A 26,001-nucleotide genomic window follows, 5' to 3' on the forward strand; every position below is an offset into this window, starting at 1 on the left:
CAGAGCAAAGAGCATGATTGGTGTTTGCACATCCTCGGTGTTCAAAGTGTGCACTGATTTTGTGTAAGGTATATATTTTATGCTATTGTCAGAAATAGCGTTTGCTCTGGGCTAGCAGCTACTTTAGAAAAAAATAAATAAAGTAGAATAAATACACAAAAAGCTGTAAAACTTCAAACTAATTTGTCGCTTTACTGCAGTAAATCAGGAGGAAACTCTTCATCCAGTCTGGGTGACATAGTTCCTAGCTCCAGAAAATCGACGCCTCCATCATCTGGTGAGTAGGTCACGAGCCCTTCAGTTTACAGGATCAGGCACCTCATCTGTTATAACTTACATTCCATTTAATTCTATTTTTCTCATTTCCTGTGCAGTTTGTTGCCCTGCAAGGCTACTTTGGGTAGTTTAAGAGTTAATGCCACCAAGCTTAGGTCATGATAGAGCTGTTAACAATCCATATAATTCCTTCAGTCTTAATTTTTGCCGTGAAGTTTATAGTGGAGACCTGATGGTGAGACTGTCTTGTGATAGAATAATTAATAGCTTAGGCTCTAAGCAATCCTGCTTGAATAAGACATACGTTCCAGTAGGTAGAAAGAGCAGCAAAAAGGATAAAAACTCCCAAGAGGTTTTTGCAGTAGCATCAACAACCAGGAGTTTTCACTATCACTACTGTTTTACTACTGTTCTGAATTTAGAACAGGCAGATTTTAACTTTTGTTAGGTTAAGTTCAGGCAAATTCATTCAAATTCAGCTGCTTTATTGTTGGATGTTATACCTTCTCCTTTGAAAGAAAATGGAGAGTTGGAATACTTGCAATCAGAAAGTTCTACAAGTATTGCTAACATTTTGCGTATTGAGGTAAAGATGAGTATTATCCAAATGTGTTAATTCATACGGAGGATGACCTCCAGAGCAGGCATCTTCAAATTTCCATGAAGATTTTTTAAATATTTACCTGGACACTGAGAGGGAGACAGAGGAGTTCAGTCAAATTATGGTAGTAGCCTCATTCGGCTGAATTAATTGAACAATGTGTCTGCCTTTCTGGTGCAACTATGAGTTTATTTATAATGACCAAGTTTATTACAGTTAGTTCGTTTTACCAAAATGCCACCCAAGTCCCCTATGAACCATTTTTGTAAGAAAATATATATTTTAGTTTAATGATATGTATCCATCACAAGTCAGTAGAATGCACTTTCATCTTTCCTTCTACAAAGGCCTTAAGCTGTCATGTTTACTGTCAAAGCCTCATTTTTCAATGGCTGCATTTTTGAAGTAGAAAGCGTCTGGGGACCTATGCTGTAATTTTGTAAATAGAACATCTGAAATGCTAGAAGATTTTTATATGCTGCAGACACTTAGATACCAGTACATAGGAAATTGTCAGAATGTTTCACAGAACTTAGAGGTAAGAGATAGCATAATTATGTTGCCAACGCACTAATTGCTAGTGATGCTGTAATTTTCATTGCAATAAGACATTTCTTCACATGGTGGTTTTCAGGAAGATGATTTTTTTGAGAAAGAGAAAGAAAAACTGTTTAAGTTGATTTCGTTACACTGAAGATTTGGAGAATATTTATATGAGCAGTATGTGTTATCTTATCTTGAGATTTGGGGTTTGCAGTGTTTTGTTGATAACCTTAATACATACCAAGAAGGATGAAAGAAGTGTAATTTGGAACTAATGCTACAGAAAAGAACTTGCTTTTTGAAGTACGGTTCAATTCTAACCTGATATATTTCTGCTGCTACCAGTTCTCCTCTTTGTGAAAGTAAAATAAGTGGCAAAACCAGAAATTATTTAAAGAATTGAAGAAATGATAACTAGAATAAGTTAATTACATGGTATTTCTTTTCCCATATAAAAAAAAAAGGTGAAGAACCACTGAAAAACATATGAAGAGGAGGCCCTTAGTCCTCAAATAATCTGTAGTAATCAACCCAGTCCTCACTGGCCACCAGACAGGAAGATGATAATGGTGAAAATGTGAAAATACAACAAACTAAAGTTAATTAGCAGTAAAAAAAGCCATGACAAACTGACACAGACATTGTGTAGTGGGAAAATTGAGAATGAAAAATAGTATTGATATCTATGTGATAAAATGTTGCATTTCTCTTTTACAGGAAAAGCTTAACAACCCCAATTTTCCTTACAGATGATTTTAGTTGGACATAGAAGTTAAGGAGTTCTAGTATGCCTGATTATGAGTGCTTTATAGCGTCTGTGCTGGCCTGTATTCAAGAAAAGAATATGTTCTTTTTATATTTAGGAAGAGGATGAAGGAACATTGTTTCTAGAAGACAGTGCTATGTGATTTCTGTGGCTGTTTTTAGGAGCGGGAGTATAGAAACAGGCTGCAGATCTGCTCACAGCCTTTCTTGTCAAGGTCAGGCTCAAAGGGAGAGCTGTGAACTCAAGGCTTGACGAGGATCACGAGATTAGATATGTAGATAATTCAAATGGGAAAATATGCTTTACTTGAAGAGATTGCTGTCGCAGGTGTCTCTTAAATCAGTAGCTGTACACAGGTTTGACAATAATTCACATTTTTTATATAATTTATTAGCACATGCCACTATATTAATTGATGTCCTGATCATCAAGCAGCTGAAAGCAAGTCACTAAGGTGGATTCATAATAGTTTACAATGATTAATTATAGTTTTGGTTTAAGTCTATGCAAATGATGATGCTTACAGATTCTTTAGAGATACATTCAGTTCACCATAGTGGCAGGGCATGAGAAGCCTCTAAGCAGTGGGTGTCAAGAGATGGGTAAGATCTTCATGCACAAGGGTGGTGTTGTATAGCATGTTTGTAACTTCTGAATGTATTTATTTTCTGAAGGCAGCACCTAAGATCAAGATTGAATGTTCTAAAAAGAAAGCTTATGAAACACTCATTTTTTTGTTTGTTTTGGAGGTAGTTAGCATATTTCTGTTGGACCTTTCCCTCACAATAACCTGGCCTTGTATTTTGGAAATGTGTTTATTTCTGATTCCATTATGATTTTTGCTTATACTGAAGTTAGTTACTTACTAAAAAAGGTAGATATTTTATGTGTATGATACAAGCTTTGTGCGCTGTTTCAGCCTTTGTGAAGGAGGTTGAACAGCAGTAGTTTCTGTTTTCACTTCCATTTTGGCCTACCTACATCCTCACTCTTCACATAGGACCCAGGTCTTTCAGATGACTTACGTTTCTTCTCTCTTCTGCTGCCCATTCTTTTTAGTTTTGACTATCAATAGATCTTTTATTATTTCTAATGAACATATCTTATGCCTGCTCTGGGATTTTTGTTAAAATGCTTAAATACCCATTGTAGTCTGTCATCAGATAAATGTAGATATTTCTGTGCCACAACTAGGCTGATTTTGGCCCCCAACATTATTATTATTATTATTATTATTTAATTTGCTTGAGGTATATGAGTATATTTTGAATATCAGTTCATGATACAAATTTTGAATTAGCTTTCACAGCAATAAAATAATTCAGATGTTGCTGGCAAAAAAAAAAAAAAAATCATCTGTTGTTTATATTGGTGAAAATATTATTAATTCCAGTGAATTAGTTTGGATTTACACTAGTCTAACAAAAAAAAAAAGAACTTGGCCCTTAATCTGTTTTGTAAAATTCTGTATATGTCTGATTTCATTCTGTAATAAGGGATCAGAAGAAAATTGCCTTGTGTTTTCTAAACCTACTTTACTGCGTCGTTAACTTTTTTCCATTGTTTTATTGTGTTTTGTATTCACGATTAAATTATTTTGTTATTATTATTTTTTAATCTTTATTTTACTCTCGACAGTTTTATTTTTCTTTATTTCTTATTTCATTTTTAACCTATTTTTACTTTCCCTGTCATCTGATAATTCTGAATTGTTTGTCTGTATATAGCTATAGACATAGATGCCACTGGCTTAGATGCAGAAGAAAATGATATTCCAGCAAACCATCGCTCCCCCAAACCCAGTGCAAACAGTGTAACATCACCCCACTCCAAAGAGAAAAGAATGCCCTTCTTTAAGAAGGTAACACCAACTTCCAAGCTCCCATTTGTCCACCTGCTCACCTGCACTGCGTCACATTTCTAGTCCTGTTAACTGTCTGCGTCCTTTGACAAGCCAATAACATGCATGCTTTGTTGTTCTTTGTTTCTTTTCCATGCTGCTGTAGCTAAGCAGAAGCAGAAATCGGTAAGTTTATATCGGCACTACCTGTATTCATTGCTGGCGTCATTATGATTATTGCCCCAGTTTAATAATTCAGTTAACCCTAGAATTAAAGAAGAGATTAAAGGAACTGTTCAAGTACTCAAAACACTCAAACAAACAGTCCTAAGCTCAGTATTTCCATGAAACTCTGCTACAGTATTTATCGTTTTTGATGGAATAAAAAAGGCAGAAGGCCTTCTGAATGTCTGAGGAATTTTTTCCTAACAAATTCATATAACGCACCTGTCAAGTGGGTGCCTATTCTTTGTATCCGTCTTTTTCAAGGTATTATTTTCATTGTAACTCAGTCTGTTGAAATCATTACTGGAATCTAATCAGATACTCAGACAGTAGTTACAAAACAAAGAATCAGAATCTGTGAATTTTTAATTTAGTCACTATTTAAACTTTTATTTCACTTGGAAAAGTACAGACTTGTTTTGGCAGTCTAGTGTGAGTTTTTCCTATTGTCATGTATAAATTACCAGCCAAATGTTCTTTCCTTACTTCAGTCAAGTGCTTTTGTAACTCACCTATTGTAAAAAGTACTGTTAGTTTCCACAAGAGCTTATGTGTCTACATCGGTAGCCCTAAGTACTGCAGAATTATACCATTGGCATCCTACTACAACAAACTGTGATACGTTTCAAGGATATCTGGTAGAAAACATTATCAAGACACTAGATAGCAGCCAAGGTATGAAACTAAATACTATGCTTCTGCTTAAAAAAAAATCCCACAAAATAAATCTTCAAAGTCTTAATAGCTGTTCTTCATTTGCTTTTAACTACTCAACATCTTCAGGTAACAACAGGCTACACGTGCAGCTTGTAAACAGTGCCAAGTGACACTGTTGCCAGTGCTTAGGATGCTGTCATGTTTAGACAAAATATTTTATTCTTTCTTGAACTCTTTTAAAAAATATTAGATCCTTCTCATTTTCAGTCACCGATATTTTCTGCAGTAGGGTCTGTGGTGCGATGGAAATCAGCAGCATTTTGATGCTTCTGAATAATTTCTTCATTAACTAAATTTATAGCCAAGTATAAATGCTAAGGAAGAATTACACATGTTGATATGTAATGGATGCATAAATTACTTGAAAAGATCTTGCAGACAAGCCATCATGCTTTTGGATGGTGATTAATTCCACGTCTCTCCATTCTGTAGGATCTCTTTTGTTCTATATCAGCCTTTACTAATTACAGTCATTTTTGTAATACCAACATTTACATTAAACCTGGGTGAGCATCCCAAACTAGTCATATGTGGTCGAACCACAGAGTGTAAACCATTTGGTGTGAACTTTTCTAGTTTTTATTTCAAATTCCTATTTGAATTTGACTCTACAAGTGAATGCTGTATAGCTGAGTGCCAGGACATTACAATATTAGATTCTCTAATACTAAAATGACGAACATAGACGCTTCTATTAGATAAACAGTTTCCTGCTGAAAGCTTTATTAAAAATAAATTTCAAAGGATTTTCAGCAAGCCCCATATTCCATCAAATAGGAATTTGATGTAATTCCTGTACATTCCCTGATTATCAGATAGTCCGTTAGCTTCTAGCATGAATATCTTTAGCTGAGTTCACATATTAAAACAAAGATCTGTTGCATCAGTGCACTTTTGCTATAAACACACATTTGTAATGGTTTTTTCGTAGGAGCTGACTCCAACAAATTTATCAGATTATTAGTGATGTTAGCAAGAACAGCAGAGGGCTGCATTTTAATTCTGGTGAAGTGTAATTGCAGAGTTTTGCTTTGAAATGTTTTGAGTTAGATTCTGCCCTGTATAGCATGAGTTCATCTGATATGCTTGGGCTCTGGTATTCATTAATATTTACTGATTATCTGGTGAAGCTACAGGTAACTAACAATTAAATAAATTACATTTAAAATATAAAAGCATTCATGAAAATGTTCTCTGTGTTTTAGACTGCTTTAGACTGCTGCTTGTTTAGCATTTTGTGCTGTCACTGTAGTAATGTTTGTCTATGTTTTTCTGTTTTGTAATGTATATTCTTATTTTAACCTTATTGTGAAACATCTTGGGATATGTTGAGTACTGAAACAATGAACAATGACTGTATTCTACAGTCTTGAATGAGGTATTTTTACTGCATAGGCATATGAAAAACAGGCATACCATCTTTCTGTGTCACCCACAAGTTCCTGGGTTTGTATTAGATATGTTTCTCCCTAGAACAAAAATAAACTAAACCCTTTCTTAAAAACACAAAGCCCTTCCGGATAAGTCAATAAATGTCACTCTTGGAGGAATATATTGATTAGCCATTTATTAAAGAAAATAAAACAGATTCATCTGATTATATGTTATATCAATAGCAATATAAAAATTGTGGCAGTTTAACTATTTTTCTTTTTTCAAAATAGTTTTTGTAAATTATGCATGATATGTCAGTGGGTAGTTTGGTGAATACTGTACTTACACAATCTGCTCTTGTGATGGGTGGTGATGGGCAGTTCCCAGAGTAGAAATATTGGTATCCCAAGCTCTGTTTATGATTTTTTTTTTTTTTTTTGTAAATACTACCTTGATCAGTAATTGTTTTGAATTCCTTTTTGAAGTGTATGCAAATATGGAAGTCAGGCTATAAACGCTTCCACTAGAATTTGCAGTGATGTCACATTTTGCAAATCAGTCGGCAGATCTGATCCTAAAAAGAAATGCTCTAGTCTTCTCCACTTCCTTTTTGTTTCACTTTTCTCCTTTGTAATTTGCCAAAGTAAAATAGGAATAAAGATGTTGCATCTCCAGAGACGACTGTGTCAAGTCCTTAACTATTGGAATTGAACTTTTTAATCAACCAGTCATGAATTGTGCGGTAGCACATCTGAAACTAACAGTTGTAGAACTACTCGTTGAAAACATGGAAGTTGTGAGAAAACAGTAAGTCAAAGAAAAAAAGAAATCTGTGAACCTGTGAAGTCCTTGTGGTACCAATTTTCAGGAAAAGTTCATAAATCCACAATTCTTCTGTTGGTGACATTACTGGAAATTCAGAGTTGCTAATATTGTAAATAATGTGTTAGACTCTAAGTACTACAATGCTGAAATCTTCTTCTGTTTTACAGACAGAGCACATCCCTCCCTATGATGTAGTGCCTTCTATGCGACCTGTAGTTTTAGTGGGACCTTCTTTGAAGGGATATGAGGTAAGAGGTTGTTGCAAATCAATTTATTCTGCCAAAAATATTTTGCATCATTTGGGTTTGAACGTTTGGAGGTAATTAAGCTGAGTAATATAATTTGTATTCGAGACAAAAGTATAGGCAGTTTATACTACAATGAGATGTGTGGTTAAATACATTTAATTTCATATCCAAATTTGGATTAGGACAAAATTACTTACATTCTTGTCATATTGTTCAAATATAACTTTTACTGTCAACTTCAATATATTTTACCAAATTGTTAGAATCAACTATTATCAGTTTCCTTTCTAATTGTTAATTTTGTGTTTCTTTGCTTTTAGGTAACAGATATGATGCAAAAAGCATTATTTGATTTTTTAAAACATAGATTCGAAGGGCGGTAAGTACTTTGAATTGCAACCTTGCTTGAGTTCAGGCCCTGTTAGGTACTAATTAATTTTTGAGAAACAATGACATACATACCCTTTATTTTGAGAGCAGGCTTGTTCTTCCATCTCTAAAGACATTTAAATGACCTTAATAAGTTGTTGAAATCTTGAAATGAAAAATTGTTTCCTTCAATCTTGCATAATTACATTTGAAAAACAGGAAAATTCTTTCCTATACAACCTTAGAAGGAAATTGGCAGGAGAAAATTGTCAATTAGTAAATAAAAATATGTAGCCAGTATCCTAATTTACATGTTTACATTTCATTCGAAGATTAATGGCTAAAAATCACAATACTTAGCTATGTTTTTAGCTTTAGCTATATGATGCCTGAATTCTCAAAATGGTGTCACTAATCAGTATTGTGGAAATAACTCCTGTTCTGCAGTATTAATTTCTGGCTCTATTAAATATTATCTGGTTATAGAAAGTTTATACACAAGTTGAACTCATTGGGAAATGACCGTTTTGATTACAATTCAGATGCACAACATATAAGTATGTTCCTTAGAGAGGAGCTCCTGCTCTCCAAAATCATTTTCTTCTTTTAAATTGCAAGGAAAATCATATGAGGAAGGACAAGGTACTAACATAAGCCTTTTTTAACTCTCAGCACTGGAAAAATGTGACCTCTAAAACTTTGTTAGACCAGAAGGGGAATTTAGCCAAAGAGTGCTTTTTGGAAAGCAAAACAAACTAACTGTTTTCCTAGGAAGAAGAATATGCAGAAGGGTTATGTAGCAGGTCAGTGCAAACTGGAAGTAATCACTTATTTCTTGGCTCATCTTTTCTCCTAAACACAGAATAGAGCCTACCAGATACTCAGCCCGGAGCTCTCATTTGTTTTTTCACTCCTGTATTTGCTTCTTTATGTTTCAGTCCTCAGTTTCAGATGGCTGGAACTTTCTGGAAAAACATAGGTAGCTCTTGCACTCTGTTAAAAAAAACACAAACTAAACAAAATCAAAAAACCTAGTTAATAAAGAATAACTACAAGTCTATAACTACAGTGTGATTTGCCTGTTAAGTCTTACCTTCACCTGTTATCACTAAATTTTTGCATATAGTAAGCCAGAATGTCATTCAGTACCTTTGGAAAAAAAAATAAAAATAAAAATAAAAATAAATCAAAATTAAGAAAGGAGAAATTAGACTTTTCATTTGGGGACAAATTACACCTCTATTCAGATAACATAGTGTTTTAGAGTCCCGAAACTCTGCAGAATTGAAACTGGGCCTGCTTGTGCAAAGTTTAACCACAGCAGGCTTCGTGCTGCCAGGTAGTACATCTTCTTCACAACTGCTATTTCCCCACCTTTTTCTCCCCAGACTGGTGTGACTTTGCAGATCATGATCATACTGCAGTTTGGTACCATAAAGAAAGAGGGATGTCTTCCCAATAGTTCCTGTAACATAATTAATTAAATCTCTTCTGTTCACTTTGTGCAAAGCACACTGAGGCACCAAGGAAAACTTCTTTTTCTGTGTTCTTAGCCAACTTTACATTTTAAATGAGCCTCTTTTCTCCTCAAAATAAATATCATTCCCTTCCATATTATTTTTGCAGTATATCAATTACACGAGTCACAGCAGACATCTCGCTTGCCAAACGCTCAGTATTAAACAACCCCAGTAAGCATGCGATAATAGAGCGATCCAACACAAGATCAAGCTTAGGTAAGTACCTAAAATGATGCTACCTACAAAACTGGCTGTGAAGTTCACTTCCCACAATTCTTGTATGTAAGTTAAAAATAGCCTTCTCTCTGCTGTGAGAATATTGCAATTCCTGTAGCTCAGAAATTCTGTCTCTGGAAGTCATTTTTAAATCACTGCCACTTAAACTTCGTGTAGTCCTGGTATGGTTTTATCCTGCTTATGTACATTTCTCATGTGTACTGTTAGCCTCAGTGGGAAGTAGCTGTCCATAAGGTAAATCAAATTTAAGTAGGTGTTCCTCAGGTTAAACAGAGGTAACGTTGTCAGAATAGGTGATGTTGTTGATGTTATGAATATTGGTGATATTATCTTTGATAGGATTCTGAACAGTGGTATCTACTGGTACCTTAGACATAAAAAAAAGACATTGAAGTACACATTTCAAGAATTTAAAAATGATATAGCTTATGTTCTTCCTTTACAAGCTTGTGTTTCTTTGAAGCCTTCAGAGAGTTTCATTTCTTCTGGACACAACCTCATATTTTGAAATATCATAAATTTCTGGACAGGAAACAGAGTTCCTCATCCCTAACTTTATAACAAAATTTCTGAGCATTGTGTATTTAATATTTGCATAAAATGGCTGTCTTTTTAGAATGTTATTTTGCCACACACAATTTGACTTCTCTTTCTTGAAGATTTATTTCTGAAAACTTTTGTTTTCAGCTATTTGGATAATGTAAATCTTCACACAGTCTGAGAGCTTCCAAGTTTGTCTCATTTTGAGTGTTTTCAAATATAAATATGTAACATAGTATGTAATTAATATCTTCATACACAACTATTTTCTTCCACGTGAGTATCAGTTTTGTGGCCAAAATCTATTTAATGATGTAGTGAAAAGATTTTGTTATTTATAAATAGAATTGAAAATTTATAGTAAGAATGGATGACACCTAGTCATGGAACATAAACAGAAATTTCTGTGATTGATTTCCCAGCCTAAACATCAAAGCATGTGTTTACTCTAGTATATGCAAACATGCAGCAGTAAGAAGGATAACATCTAATCCCTGTGCTAAAATATGTTCACACTTAACATCTATCACAAAAATACATAAAGGAAAAGAATCTATAAAATAAATGCAGGTTAGTCTTGGTGAAAAAGAACAAAAGATTAAAAGTTTGCTCTGAATTGTTTACCATTATTCATGAGTTTCAATAGGGCCAAGTGTCGGGTCCTGCATTTTGGTCACAACAACCCCAGGCAACCCTACAGGTTTGGGGGGGAGTGGCTGGAAAGCTGCATGATGGAAAGGAACCTTGGTGTACTGATGGACAGTCGGCTGAATATGAGCCAGCAGTGTGCCCAGGTGGCCAAGAAGGCCAATGGCATCCTGGCTTGTATCAGGAATGGTGTGGTGAGCAGGACTAGGGAAGTCATCCTGCCCCTGTACTCGGCATTGGTGAGGCCTCATCTTGAGTACTGTGTTCAGTTTTGGGCACCTCAGTACAAAAAGGACATGGAAGTACTGGAGCAGGTCCAGAGAAGGGCAATGAGAGCTTGGAAAATCAGCCCTATGAGGAGAGGCTGAGGAAGCTGGGGATGTTTAGTCTGGGGAGAAGGAGGCTGAGGGGGAGACCTTATTGCCTTCTTCCAGTGCCTGAAAGGTGCTTACAGTGAGAGCAGGGCAAGTCTCTTCACACTGGTGACAAGTGACAGGACGAGGGGAAATGGCCTCATGTTGCGCCAAGGTAAGGTTAGGTTGGACGTTAGGAAACACTTCTTTACAGAAAGGGTAGTTAAGTGCTGGAATAAGCTCCCCAGGGATGTGGTTGAGTCACTGTCCCTGGATGTGTTTAAGAGCCGTTTGGATGCAGTGCTCAGAGATATGATTTAGCAGAGGGTTGTTAGAGTTAGGGTACTATGTAACCATAGTTGTGGTTGCTCTTGATGATCTTTGAGGTCTTTTCCAACCCGAGTAATTCTATGATTGTGTCATGGAAAACCTTACCCTTAGGACTATCAACATTTTAAAATGGAAGTACTGACAGAATCTCAGTCGGAAAAATACAAAATATGTATTTGTGTATATAGAAATGTCTGTATTTTTTGTAACTAAGACCTATTATTACCTAAGGTTTCCTAAGATGTCATGATATAGATCTGGTTTTCTGTTGATTACAACTGTCCTAAAATGTACCTGATTTATAAATCGATTTCAAATTATCTTAGAGCAACTAGGCCACTTTTAACAATGAAGTTAAGGCAAAAAATAGTTTTATCTCTGTTGAATTATTATCAAAATCTTTACTCCAGTACTCCTATATGCCTTATTATCCAGCAGGGTTTTGAAATTTATAAGTGATCTAAAGTGTAAGTCAATTATATGCTTCTGGTCATTTTTATGAAAATCATGAGAAAACATGATCAAATTACTAGAAGCTTTATTAGCAACAGCAGACAGCACAAGCCAGGGTTTGCATCTAAATCACTTAAAGACTAGGCTTGACTGGTCAGTGATGATACTGAGCCCCCTGCAGATTGGATCAGGACAGTTAAACTTAGCTAAAACAGGAAAGTATTTGTGTTTGATTTCAGTTTCTACTTTGTTGACTGAATTTAGTAAAAAGATGTGATTTTTACTGCGATCAGCAGAAGAAGAGAGAAAGGCAAGAGGTGGGAGACTCCAGCATGGAAATGGCTGATTTATGGAGCAGGAGCAGGGAAAGTTGAAGAGCTGTTGGTGAAGGGGATTTGGTTCAGGCTTGGGGGAAAACATAGGAGGAAGAAAACTGGTCAGAAAGGGAATCAGGGGAAAATGATGTGGTGACAGTGGGCTGGAAGGAAAACTGAGTTAAGATAAAACAACTGCAGTCAGAAAATGGACCTGATTTATTAAGTCAGTGGGAAAGCCCTTGTGCAAGGGCAAAGAAAAGAGAATACAAGGATTGTTACAGCCTGTTCCTTAGCTTGCTTTAATGTGACTCAAGGCAGAAATATAGTCAGTCAGAAAATGGCTTTGTAGCCATAGGTGTCCTCTTCTAGCAGTGGTTCAAAAAGAAGATGACAGCATACTACTGCTGTGAGAACTTAGTTGGCTTCAGTTTCAGACATGGGTGGCAACCTCATACGACACAGTGGAATTTTTATTCTTGTTTGGTGTAATGAATTTGCTTTATATGTAAGTCACCAAATATCCCATGGCAAGAATATTATTAGGCTTACAAGTGTGAGTTGTGTGAAATAATGATTAAGAAGTAATAGTCTAAGGGTTTACTGTTCAAATTGTTTGTGCTGTAGTTTATGTAGGCTGCAGTTTGTTCTGTGATCACAGGTTTACAAACTACTTTTCCACCAGTCTTCTACTTTAGTTTATTGTTGTTGTTGTTGTTTAATGTTCAGATTGATAATGGAGAAGTGGAATTGCTCAGTGACAGAGGTCAGCCACTGTTTCACTTTTTTTTTGTATAATGTATGAAGCAAAAATCTTCAGGAAGGCAAAGGAATTTCTGTAAATGTAAAATGGGGCATTTTCAATTTAAATCTGGAATGAGACAGAAAATAGTGATTTGACTAAAAATTTTTGTGGCAAGTAAATCTATTTGTTTTAACTGAGAAGATTTGTATGAAACAACATAGAATTCTGATCAGAAAGATCATCATTCATCTTCTGCCCTCAAAGCATTTAACATACAATTAAAACACATTTGGAGATGTATGATACCTAGTGTCAAGCTTCTGCTGCAATTGGTATGGAAGAGGGATCCGTGTTTCAGCCTGAAGAATACCGAGTGCTGGTTTCTCTCCTTTGGTTCAGCAGATATTTCTCTATTCAAAAATGGGACAGACCCAGTGGGAGAGGAAGGTCTGATGCCTACAACCTGATAGTTTATAAGCTGATGCATGATATATCATGCTCTTCTATTCTGAATCTCAGCATCCAGCACCCCTCTCTCAGACATCTTATAGATGGCAGCTTCTTTCCCCACTGTTGCTTTTTTTTGTTGTTGTTGTTTGTTTTTTGTTTTTTGGTTTTTTTTTCTGTACACTTCAGGCATAATTTGTAGAAGTATTAAGTATTGGGGCTGCAACTGAAATCTGAGCCTTGAACTTGTCAAAAAAAAAAAAAGTGTGTCATCAAAATCAGCATGTTGCATGGTAACACACTGATTTTCAAAATGCAGATGGAAACTAGGCAGTATTTTATAGAGATGGAGCTACTGTGAGGGACCTTGCAAAATACCGTGCCTGTGCTTCTTCATTCCCCAGGAGTTATCTTATTTTAGACTCTTGTCTGGCAGTCATTTTACTAGGGAGATATTCTCTTCATTCCCAGCCTAACACAAGGATTTTTTCTTTTCTCTCAAATGAGCACTGATGTCATGTACATAGTAGCATCAAGAATGTCCTGAGTCTCAGTAGTGACTTTTAAAAGCAGCGAGGTTATGTTCCATTTTGGAAGAAATAATCCCCAGACTCATGATTTCCTGTATGATTGCTTCCAGCTTCCTAGTTGGTAAAGAAATTTTACTATGGTAACTATTCTGAATAATAAGGTGCAGTGTTTTTGAGATTGATCCTGCCCTCTTCTCGATGAGTGATAACTTGTGATTGCTATCTGTCACTACAATTTTTTAATCTGGAAAATAAAAATTATTCCAGCCTGTCACTGAACTGGGATGTTTCAATGTGAAAAATCATTTTATTGGAGCAGTCAGAGGGAAAGTAATTGATTCAATACTGCTGATCATTTGATAGTGTATGGAGTTATGCACTGAGACAGCATTCTTACAGAAACAAAATTAGTGTGTTTTCCCAAGAATGCCATCTTATAATACAGAGCACATAAGGTTTGAGTTAAAACAGCTATCTTAGCATTTCCTAATTTTTGAGTATTACCTTTGCAGTTGATAAGTTGATATATTTTTATAATATATACAAATATATATTATTAAAAGTATCATTTAACTATATTAAATATATCAGTCATAGATAAATCATTAAGTCAAGATTCAGGTTACATTATTTCTTTTCTAGTATCTGCTGCAAGTCTGCTGCAGGAAATAAGTTTTCTCAACTTATGTTATCCCATACATAATGTAATAGTAATAGAACCTTTTAACTAGAGGTAACTCTAGAAGTCAACCTCTTTTCTAGAGGTAACTCTAGAAAAATAATTTCTGTCCACATCATCTATGCTGATTTATTTCTCATCCAGTTTTATAGAAATAGTATGTATTGCAATGAAATTTTGTCTTCCAAATTAAGAAAAGTTGGAGTTGGGTTGGGTTGGGTTTGTTCTGAACAAGAGTTCCTGGCTTCTTCGCTCTGGGACATGGGAGACGAGTTGCTGTCTGTCTGTTGGTCTGTTTCCTCTGTGAATAGCCAGGAGAGCATGGACTGAAACCTATATGCTTATTCCATGTCTTGTATAATTTAAAAATGGCTTTCTGATGCAACAAGTGCAACTCCCCAGAACAGCTCTGTATTAGTCAATATCCCTTCCAAGTTTAATGGAAGGCAATTACTCACCCGCCTTTGTGCATGAATACATCATGGAGCTAGGTAGTCAATTAACTAATGATTTTCACATTTCTGAGCAGCTGTTGTAACTGCAGCAGAGAAGGCTATTTCTTACAAAATTGAAAATATATCTTCATTTTTTATGTAAGTATTATTTTAATATGTGGCACTTTTTCTTTAAAAGAATGACTGTGGTACAGAGGTAATGTACTTGCTATATCAATGCCAAATACCGCCGCCGGGCCAATCAACACCTCTTACCTTATCATCCAATATAGGTTTGTAGTATGATGTGTATTGTTTAAAAATGTGCATAGCATAGTGAACAGTTGAGTAATCACTACTATTTGCAACTGATTTAATAAATGAAATGATTTCAAGGAGGCATACACAAACAATGTGATAATGAGAAGTAGGAATTTACATGAAGAATTAGGTTCACAGGATTATAGGGAGGTCTCAATGGCCTTAATGCTAGATGCCTATTGACTGAAGGTTTGCTTCCATAAAGGAATGAGGTAAAAAAAGATTTGGAGATTGGATTCATTGGAAACCAAGGCAACAGCTAAACATTTATGATTTTTTTGAGTATTCTAGTGTAAAATTAATCTCTTTATGGATCTTATAAAATAGTGACTAGCTCATAAAGATTTAGTAGAAAAGTGCAGTTTCATTATTCTCCTATATGAAAACTTCCTGTTTATTAAAGGGAAACGTTTGTTTGTCAGTACTTCTATGTGTTTAACACGTGAGATTCTAGAACTAAACTTAAGGGCAGTTGTTTCATTTCTCTAAAAGCCTAAAAGAAATCTGTAATTTCAAAAAAGATTTTTCAAGAAAGTACAGTATATGGCTAAATCCCATTCACCTGAAAATCAGTCAGTCCTAATTGCCTTAGTTAAATTTCTGCATGTGTACATGTCATTTGCAGAAACTGCTGAACGAGCTTTGTGTTTTTGCTGCATTTCTTTGTCAAAATGACCCAAACCTTTTTCTCATTGTTGCTGTGTATGTTACACTTGTTATAACCTTGCCTCATGCTGTATGCTTTGTACAAGAACCTGATTGTCTTGGCTTTTTCCATTCTTTGCTTCATTAATGCTCTCCCTTTCCAGATGTTTTGGGTATGTATAAAAGCTTGCAAATTACTTTTCCTGCTGTTTTGTGTTCAGTGTTTTGTTGTACCTCACAAAATCACTGTGTTTCTAGTAACTGGCTCACTGATGGACAAAAGTCAATGCTATGTTGCTTATTTTGGTTTTTTTGTTTGTTTGTTTTATTGGTGTTTTGTTTTTCTTTTTCCCCCGTAAATTTTGCCATTTTTCCTTATTTACGTAATTCTAAAAATGAAGTTGAGTTTGACAAGTAAACACTAAAAATTAGGTTTTCCACTATAAATTTCTAAGTTGTCTAGACTGTACATTCGACTGCACTTACTAATGTTGATATAAAATATCACTGTGTGTATCATAAATTGATTGCACTCAAATGGCTCTGAAACTGTTTATTTGCTGCTGTGTACCTCTACTGTATGTGAATAAGTAGTATCAAATCAGACATTATATGCACTTTGCATGTTCAGTCAAATGCCTACCATTGGAAATCTGTCTCACGACAAGTATAAAGCTCCCATTCACATCATTTGGTTGATATCCCAGAGTTTTGTTTTTTTTTCTAAGTAAAATAGAAGAGCTTGAAGAAATAGAAATGAAATTTCAGTGCAAATATCAGCATTGTATTTTGTTTCTTGATGTCTGTGTGAGAGCCCAGTTAAATGCTTGAAACTATAGTAACAATTTACACACACATAATGTACATATGATAATGTCACATATTCTCCATGCTTGACAATTTAATGGCAATTGTTTTATATGTGACATGTTTCTAGGAAGTGCAACCCCAGAAACTGGACTTAAGGGGAAATCTTGAATGTTAGCTAAGTCTCAGAAGACTCCTTTCCTATACGGAGGTTGCGGAACAGGAATGCATAATTGGAATTTGACCAAGAGTGTATTGCTTTTTCAAAGCCTCAAGGATCTAATGTAGATAAAAGAGAAGGAAAAATGTGTTCAATGTGTCATGAGAAATTCTAGTTGCCTCTGTATAATGTACAGAAGTATCAGTTGTAGGCATTATAGTCTCAGATTTGAAAAAGTAACCTGCTAAACCTCAAGCAGCTTGGGGTTATCGTGAGGATATGGCTTTATGTCATTTATGTCATACACACAGGTGGGGAAAGAGTGGCATAAAGATTCTGAACCTCTTTTAATTTATCAGCCTCCTGTCTCTCAAAATACTTTTTTGAGTTTTCTGCCAGGTCAGCCTTGTTTCTGTTAGCATCTGATACTTTTAAAGAATTTTCCAGGTAGTTTTGAAGTAGAATGTTGCTTCTGACCTTCCAAAATTCTAACTTACAAATAATTTTTTGATACAGTGTTTTCTAAGCATTTTAATGAAATTTCCTGCATGTTTCTAAAGGACATATGAAACAAAACAAAAACAAAAACAAAAAAAAAAAAACCAAAAACCAAGTTCTTGATTTCTTTGAATTAGAAAGAGCACTCAGCAACACATCTCTGCATTTTGTCATACTACTGCACTGACTTACATATGATTGATAACTATATTGGCATAAAATGCGTGAATAAAGTGAAATATTTTCAGCAAGCAAACTGTTTGCTAAAATAAATGGAAAACTAAAAAGAAATAAAAGGATCTGAAAAGGGAAATTACTCTTAACTTAAGTAATTGCAGCAGTAGTATGTATAGTGAAAAGGTAGAATACAGGGACAATTTCAAGAAAAAAAAATGCCACAGGTAGAAACTTGCTGTCTCATAGGACTTTAGTTATCTGCAGTTATTGCCCTGAATATGATTCACAACAGAAGACAGTAAGGCATCCTCAGCCCTAGCAAAGGGTTGTTTCAAAAATATAGCAGGAAATCTTAGTACACAGTGATCTGTCCTATACTGGCAGAAAAGTTCTTCCTGTAGTGTAGCAAATACTACTTCCCTCGCCAAAATTAAGATATGCTGTCAAAAAGACATATTTTGTTGATACATTTTGTCTTGAGCAAAGGTTTTTAGCTGTCTGAAATTGTATTAAAAATTACACATTAGATTATATTGTTTTATTGACTGAAGTGATGAACCTGGTTTGCAATTGCAGGAAAGCAGTTCAGTCTCATCAGAACAGTCAGTATACAAAGACAAATAGTCTCTAATCTGTTTATTCTAGATGCCACTTGGACTTAAGTTAGGGGTAGGCTATTGATTACCTCCTAGTATATCACAGAGGTAACAATAGTGAATCATTCCAGCAATATCTATACACATTGAAATTGCGGAATATGTCATCATAAACGTGCCAAGAACTGTAAGTCCTGTCTTCAAAAACACAGTCTTAATTCAGACAGCAGCTGGGCCATCGTGCTTTTATCGACAACAGGAATGCACACAATGATGCAGTCTGTTCCAGAACACCATGCACATCTTACAGTCCTCTCTGTTGTAAAATACTGACACAGACTCCACTAAAACAGGAGATAACTATAAATGGATGGAGGGGATCTTTGATGGATCCAAAACAATGTCATACTCCTCCAGTAGAGAATTTCACATGTAGATTTTCTGCTGGCCACATAAGATGTTACATAATTTGTGAAGTGACTGTAGTATTCACTTATTAATTTGGAGCAAAAGACTTCAAGGTAAAGGGAGATTTACAAAGGTGAAATTCTCTCCTGGAAATTTTTCAGCCTTATTGTGCTGCTGAATTTTTATGCTGTTCCAGAAAGACATTTATCTCCTCACACCTTTTGACATCCTTCTTTAGAGAGAGGGTTTTCTTAAGTGAATAGCTTTTTAGGTAGTCAGACACCACTGGCTCTATTTCCCAGTAAATGTAATGCTTGTGGCCAGCACAATAGATAAAATGCTGATAGTGCAATTTCAAGAAAATATTTAACAAGTATTTAATGCCTCTTGTTGACATTTAAGTGTCTGCTGCTCATCTTCTAATATTTACTTTGAACTGGCTAGGTATCTATTCTGATTTAGTTTCATGGAGTGTGAACGATCTTAACAAGGAAACTCATGTGGGGTTACAATCTTGCCTGGCTCTCAAACTTCATAGAAAGTCCCTCAACTTGTGTAATTCTATAAAATAGTTTGGGTTGGAAGAGACCTTTAAGATCATCCAGTTCCAGCCCCCCCATTACATACAGGGATACCTCCCACTAGACCAGATTGCTCAAAGCCCCATCCAGCCTGGCCTTAAATGCTTCCATTGAGGAGGCATCCACAACCTCAATGGGCAACCTGTTCCCAGGCACAAAGGAAATCCTGTTTTCTGGTGCTTTGGTTAGTTGAAATAAATGGAAAAACAGAAGCTTCATCTGGTATAGACACCTCAGTACATTTTAATGCCTACCCTAGGTAGTCCAGTTTGAGCAAATTGTTTGTCATATGGAATTAATGCCCGAGATGAAATTATTTACATGGAACAGTGGCATAGGGATAGGTACATGATGCAGCATGTTTTTCTCTTATGTACATGGGATAGGGTTGTATGGGAAAGCAAGAGTAGTGGAGGCAGAAAGGGGCAGGGAGTCCCCCTGCAGGGAAAGTGAGCTGGGGCTCTCACTAATGCCACCTTCATTTCCCAGCATCAGACATGAGCAGTTCATGGCTGCTCCCACCTGCGACATCCCTTGGTGGAGCAACACATCAGCATCACTTCAGGTTTTATTTTTTTACATTGCTTACAACTGTTTGCCTTTTAACATTTTCCTGACTTTCTCCTTACCTGCAGCTGAAGTTCAGAGTGAAATTGAACGGATTTTTGAATTAGCAAGGACACTGCAGTTGGTAGTGCTTGATGCTGACACCATAAATCACCCAGCACAGCTGAGCAAAACCTCTTTGGCACCCATTATAGTATATGTAAAGATTTCTTCTCCTAAGGTAAATATTTTACTGGATATTTGTGCTGTGTAGGCATTTTTATTTCTCTTCATTGAATGCAGATGATCCTGTGTCCTTGTTAAATACTGTTAGTATTTTAATTCAGATGGTGGACCATTACTAATCAAAGAATACTTTAGCTCTCAGGTTACCAAAACACATTTGGGAAAAGATGCTGTAGCTCCAATGATTTTTAAAATTGGGACTGTGTTGTGTGTGTTTGCATGTTCTTTAGTATCAGCCTTGTAAGTTATGTTAACAATTTATTCAATCAATAGAGAAAAGAAGGAAAGATTTTAAAATAATGAATATCAGAGTGATGTAGTGAGCTCTTAAACTTCTTAGTTACCTACTTTCATTCTCTGAATAACCTGCACAGGCCTTGTGAAGAGGCACTTGAAAGACAAGACTGAAATACGATAGGATTAGTGAGGAGAGCAATTAAATCACTTTAATTTAGAAACAAACACAGAAGCAGCAAAGGAAAACCGGAAGGGAACTTCTTTGTGTTGGTAATAGATTATAGGTGCTGGGGAGTAAATGAAAATTAGCTTGTTCTGGATGTAAGCAGCAGGGGAGGTGCTCCTGAAGCCAGAAATGAAGAAAATCATCTGCTCAAGTGGTTTTTAAGTGGCTAAAGATGTATGTTATGTCTGTACCTGCTTACAGGCCACTTACTGAGAAGTATTCTCAAAGTGATTCGGAGAGAGTTCATACTTATTGGTTTGTTTCTTTGTTTGTTTCTCCACTACTAACATACTTTTATAAATGTCTTATTTTCCACAGGTTTTACAGAGGTTAATAAAATCTCGAGGGAAATCTCAGGCCAAACACCTTAATGTTCAGATGGTGGCAGCTGATAAACTGGCACAGTGTCCTCCTGTGAGTTAATGTTGATTTGTGTCTTGTCTGGCCAAGAAGAGCTGATTCCTGTTTAAAGATGTCTGTCCTGTCAAGCAAGTTAGTTATGTAATTGCTAGGACTGTTCGCTTCCTTCTGGCCATATTTCACTGCTTTTCTGCACAATGCCTCCTGAGGTCTCTGGGCTCTTCACAAGGATACAGGGGAAAAACATTCCTTGTCACAAACATTTATTAGGATGTGTGCTGAATACATGCACTGCTTGAGAATACTGTTTGTTTTATTTGATATATATTTCTGAGTTATTGATCTAAAAGTAAACTCCTTATGACAGTGCAGTTTAAGGTAAGGCAAGTGACTTGAGTAGCTCTCTTCAGCGTATGTCACCAGAGTCCATCACTGCTCACATTCTTGGTCACAGTTTTGGAAAAGAGCTGTGGGGTGCCACATAGCTGAGAACTTTGTGGTTCTCCTATTGACATGCACATATGCCCTGTGTGGCAAGCAGTGTTACCAGGTTACCAGCAAACTCAGCTGCCAGGAATGTGACCAGAACCCAGAAGACAAATGTTCAGTTCAATTACAGATGAGGAACTTTGCCATAATTAAGAAGCTGAGCGAGGAAAATGTTTTCACCATTGAAGTTCAAGCCACTCAGCTACAAGGCTAGTTTCTCAGCTCCTCCAGAAGTCAATGAACAATGCTAGAAACCTCTATAGGCTTTCAGAATTGCCTTCAGGAGGACATCTAACTGCCTGACCAGAGAAGAAATTCTCACCCTGAATTTAGGTACCTGTGACTAATCTTTTACCTAGTATTTATATTATATTGGAAAATTTATGTTCTTTACTGCTCTTCCTTACCACTGTTACAAATTATTTGTCTTAGTTTGTCTTAACTTTGACTGCATTGTTCTATGTATGGATGGTGGTCTCTTTTTCTTAAAGTTTCATTTTGTTCTAGTTGCTAAGAAACTTTAATATTAACCTTTTCTTTTTGAATATTTGAGTTTTAAAACTTCTTCAAGACTCTTATTCTCACTTTCATTGACTGCTGATGCATTACTAAGTGGAATTCATGAGGGCTTGCCTTAGCTAATGTAACATCAGCATTAGTTATAAGTGCTGTCCTTTGTATTACTTGCAAGAAGAAGAAGAAAAAAGGTGAAATGTCTTAATACAGTTATTATAAGCGTGGTTCATTTTTGATGAATGCAAAGTGTAGTCGTCAGTGTCACTAGCTGATCTCCCTTGAGCTGGTGGTTATCTTCACTAAAACTTTTCCTTTATCAGGAGATGTTCGATGTAATTCTTGATGAGAACCAGCTGGAAGATGCTTGTGAGCACCTCGCTGACTATCTGGAAGCCTACTGGAAGGCCACACATCCACCTAGCAGCAATCCTCCCAACCAGCTTCTCACTCGGACACTTGCAACAGCCACTCTTCCTATTAGCCCAGGTCCAAATATTAATTTACAGGTACAGTTTTTATACCATATCTTATTTTTCTTTTTTTTTTAATAATAAATTTTCTTTTGACTTTCCCTTCCAAAGCACAGTGGTGGTCTGATACTAGAATATGCTGAATATATTTTACGGTTGGTGATAAAGCACTTTTCCATAGTTGCCCATTTCTGGTATGAAAACCAAATACAGACACGTTATTCTTACTGCTGTTGTATTTGCAGTAGCATGTGTTTGCATATTGACTGGTGGGCAGATTTTGATTCCTGAGGCTAAGCAAGCTTGATTGAGAACATATAGTGATGCAATGTAGAATAAGGTTTCATTGTGTCTGGAACACCACTGTGCCAGAAACGTGAGTACCAGCCACAAGCATTTTTATAGCCAGCTCTCTGTAATCCAACCAGAGGAATAAAATTGAGCTAATATTATGTGCATTGCTGCCTCTGGTAACTCTCTGACTGAAAGGCACATTTGCACTAGCAGGCAAATCCCACCCTCAGAGTCCCGACATGAAAAACTGGGTTATGCAGAGCAGACTCACAAAGGGTAGAGGGAACCTGTGCACATCTTCCCACAGTATGTCGGGATGTGGAGGTTGGAAGTGGCTAACCACATTAGTGAGGTCTCAAGGTCAAGGTGGCCCTTCAAGTGTTTCCTTTGCTCTTTTTTTCTTGCTTCTATTGTGAAAAGTGCATGTTTCCTTCAAGCCAAACTCTTACATAAAGGCAGAGTCCCACTGCATGTTTTTCAGACAGACTTGAGAGGAAGCTTGCCTTCAACTGCCAGGGTTGCTGCCCGGCAAGCTGGGAAGATCATGTTTTGCTTCCACCTGCACGCTGACCTGCCTTTGTCTTTGGTCATATTGTATCTTCTCTTTTCTCTTTCAACTTTTACTTTACCTAATTGTGTATAAAGAGATTCTCTCCTTTGTATATATGTTGCATGGCATGAAATGAGGACTTTAAAGATGCTGCTTCATTACATCACTACACCTCAAGGTCAAAAAGATTACAGTGAGGGTAAAGGTGGATCTAATCCAGCTCCAATAATGGCTTATTACATTACGTTACATTTATTACACCAAGCGGATGTATATACACCAAAAAAAGTGTGCACAAATCAGAGGCCATAACTTTGGCTAAAAAAAAAAACTTACTAAATTTAAAGAAAAAAACAACTCTGCACTGTAAGTGAAATGATGACAATTTGGCTTTTTTTTGTTTGTTTGTTTGTTTTGTTTTGTTTTTATGATTTTGCAAAACAGTTTGGGGCTTTTGTTTTTGTTTATTTTTTGTCTTGAAAAATTTATTTCTTGTTAGAATTATTATTAGGATTTATTTCCCACAGAATTACCAGGTTCTCTCTTTAATGAGAAAAATCGCTTCAGCTACCTTGCAGGGTATTTCCCTCTCCAGCTTTCAAACGCAGTTGCAGGAAAAGAGACTTTAAGTTGTAGCTCATTTTTGCCTCTTTTTTTCTGTCCTCAGAGCTGAAACGCCCTGAAAAAAATGTGAGCTGGAAGAATTTCTGAGTATGAAATTCAGTATTGTCGTGTGCAGACTTGCTAGATAAACTTGATTTGCTCTGTAAACATCTTAATTATTTTTATTCAAGCTTTTTATTTTTTAACGTCTGTTGGGTGTGGATTTATAACTCACTCATTTTATTAACCACATTCTCTGGATGAACTAAACGCATTTCTGACTGTTGTGTTACCTGTATCTCCTCTCAAATTAACAACTTTTTACTTTAAGTACTAAAATTCAGAGTGTATTTGCAGTTTCGCTGTTTGTTTGTAGGTCTGTTAATCCAAATGTGCAGAGCAGTGGAGTTTCCTTATGGAATACAGAACTTCTATGTTCCTTTTGTTTCACTCTCCTGATACGCATTCAGCTGACACCTCAAACCTGGGTCTGTCAAGGTCTTGGAACAGAGCGGGTTTTCTAATCATGACAGCTGAACCCATTATCTGGGTCATGCTGAAATCTACTATTGGAAGTATTTTAAGTTTACGTCATGTGTTGTCTTTGTGGATGGCTCCAGAGACATGCATGCTTTCTGTAGAGAGAAAGCATTTGGCCTGGCAGGGTCACATCTGCAAAGCAAAGCATTCGACTCATTCTCCTCTGGGTCCAATGTGGCACCCCTCTGCCATGAGACCTAGTTGGTTTTTGGCTTTATTAGTCCCCAGTATTTATTGCAATGACAGATTTGTGTTGCCAGCTGTTACTTCTACAGCACAGCGTTGACGGTGTGCATTGCATGGCATGAGATGCTTGAAGGTGTGAGGTCTCCTGGGGTTGTTTGAGATGAAGCTGGGGAAGTCCACACCCTTCCTGCCTGTCTGGTGGAGGGCTTGGAGATTTCTCAGATTTCCGCTCGTAAGAGATGGCTGACAAATTCCATAATGGAGGCTGAGAGCAAACATAAATGGTGTAGGTGATTAGGGAACCTTTGGGAGGAAACAGAGTGAGTCCAATTGAGTGTGCAGATGCAGACTTTCCTCTATCCTCCTTCAACTCTGCTTAGACTTCTTTTCAAGAACCCCTATTCTTTGAAATTACAACCCATTTGGGGTGAAAATCTTATGAAATTGGGCCATTAAACTGCACTGCAGAACTTAATTTATATCAGAGCCCTAATTTGGCCATAAACCACAAGGCCAGACCTTAGTCCAGACTGAAACATTATCTGCTCATTGTCTGTAATATTTAGGGAAATTAACTGTCAATGAATTTGCCCATAAATCCTAATAGCCTCTACACAAGTCTGCAGATGCAGGGTAATAATGGTACTGGCTCTAAATGTATTGACTGTGCTCCTCCACACATGCTCATCATAGCAGAAAAGATGCATCTGAGCTTATAAACCAGCATTTTGTTGGAAGCAGATTCAGATCTTGTATTTGTTCTCAAACCACAGCAACAATAGATTTTATTAGTCCAAAGAATGTAGTGGAACCTATATATTCAGCATTTGACCATATGAGAATTAAAGGGTTTTCCTGTGTGTATCCAGCTTATGCGCCTTAAAACAGTCATGGTTACAAACTAATAAAAATATGTTTGTGCATCTGAAGCAGACATTGCTCTGTTCTTTAGCTTTTCATTTGATATAGTGGTATAGCTCACTTCCGTACGAGTTCACCTAGAACACATCTAATAATGTTTACAATTACTGCATTCTTTTTCCAGCAAATTACAGTCATCTCGATAACCATAAAAACAAGAGCAAAAAAAAAAAAAAAATAAAAATTTGACCACCATTTATGGTGTTTTGTTCTCATGGAGCAACTCATCTGGTTGCTGAGAAGTTTATAATACAACATGTTGTCTTAGATACGAAGATATATCAGAATTGTTAAATTGCTGATTTGAGATTTTGGTAAATTCCTAACAAAATGCAGTTCTGTTCCTGCCCGATTTCCTGTAATTTTATTTGTTGGGTTGCTAGGAAACACACCTGCCAGGATCTGTGTCTGAAGGACAAAATTTCTTCCTTCTCCCAGCTTACAATGTACAAAAATAGAAAGAATCATAGAATTACTCAGGTTGGAAAAGACCTCAAAGATCAAGTCCAACTGCAGCCCATCCATAGTGCCCTAACTCTAACAACCCTCTGCTAAATCATATCTCAGAGCACCGCATCCAAACGGCTCTAAAAATCTATCTGTGAGCTGC

General features: G+C 36.3%; 1 protein-coding gene across 22 annotated transcripts in view; it reads left to right on the plus strand.

Annotated features, from left to right (window-relative positions):
• The window catches only part of CACNB2 (calcium voltage-gated channel auxiliary subunit beta 2), a 220,394-nt gene that overhangs the window by 185,678 nt on the left and 8,715 nt on the right, over window positions 1–26,001 (plus strand). For 10 of the 22 annotated variants that reach the window (XM_015853451.3, XM_015853450.3, XM_032443075.2 and 7 more), the window contains 8 exons: window positions 201–277; window positions 3,914–4,047; window positions 7,335–7,415; window positions 7,736–7,794; window positions 9,411–9,520; window positions 19,843–19,994; window positions 20,781–20,876; window positions 22,148–22,333. In XM_015853451.3, coding sequence (XP_015708937.1) covers window positions 201–277; window positions 3,914–4,047; window positions 7,335–7,415; window positions 7,736–7,794; window positions 9,411–9,520; window positions 19,843–19,994; window positions 20,781–20,876; window positions 22,148–22,333 — 895 coding nt within the window. Of the gene's footprint in view, window positions 1–200; window positions 278–3,913; window positions 4,048–4,192; window positions 4,213–7,334; window positions 7,416–7,735; window positions 7,795–9,410; window positions 9,521–19,842; window positions 19,995–20,780; window positions 20,877–22,147; window positions 22,334–23,808; window positions 23,853–26,001 lie in introns of all 22 variants that reach the window. The other 12 variants (XM_015853453.3, XM_015853452.3, XM_085538675.1 and 9 more) reach the window with 2 other exon arrangements.

This window comes from Coturnix japonica, chromosome 2 (assembly GCF_054131305.1).
Source record: "Coturnix japonica strain WE chromosome 2, WE-NBRP24, whole genome shotgun sequence".
NCBI classification, from domain to species: Eukaryota; Metazoa; Chordata; class Aves; order Galliformes; family Phasianidae; genus Coturnix; species Coturnix japonica.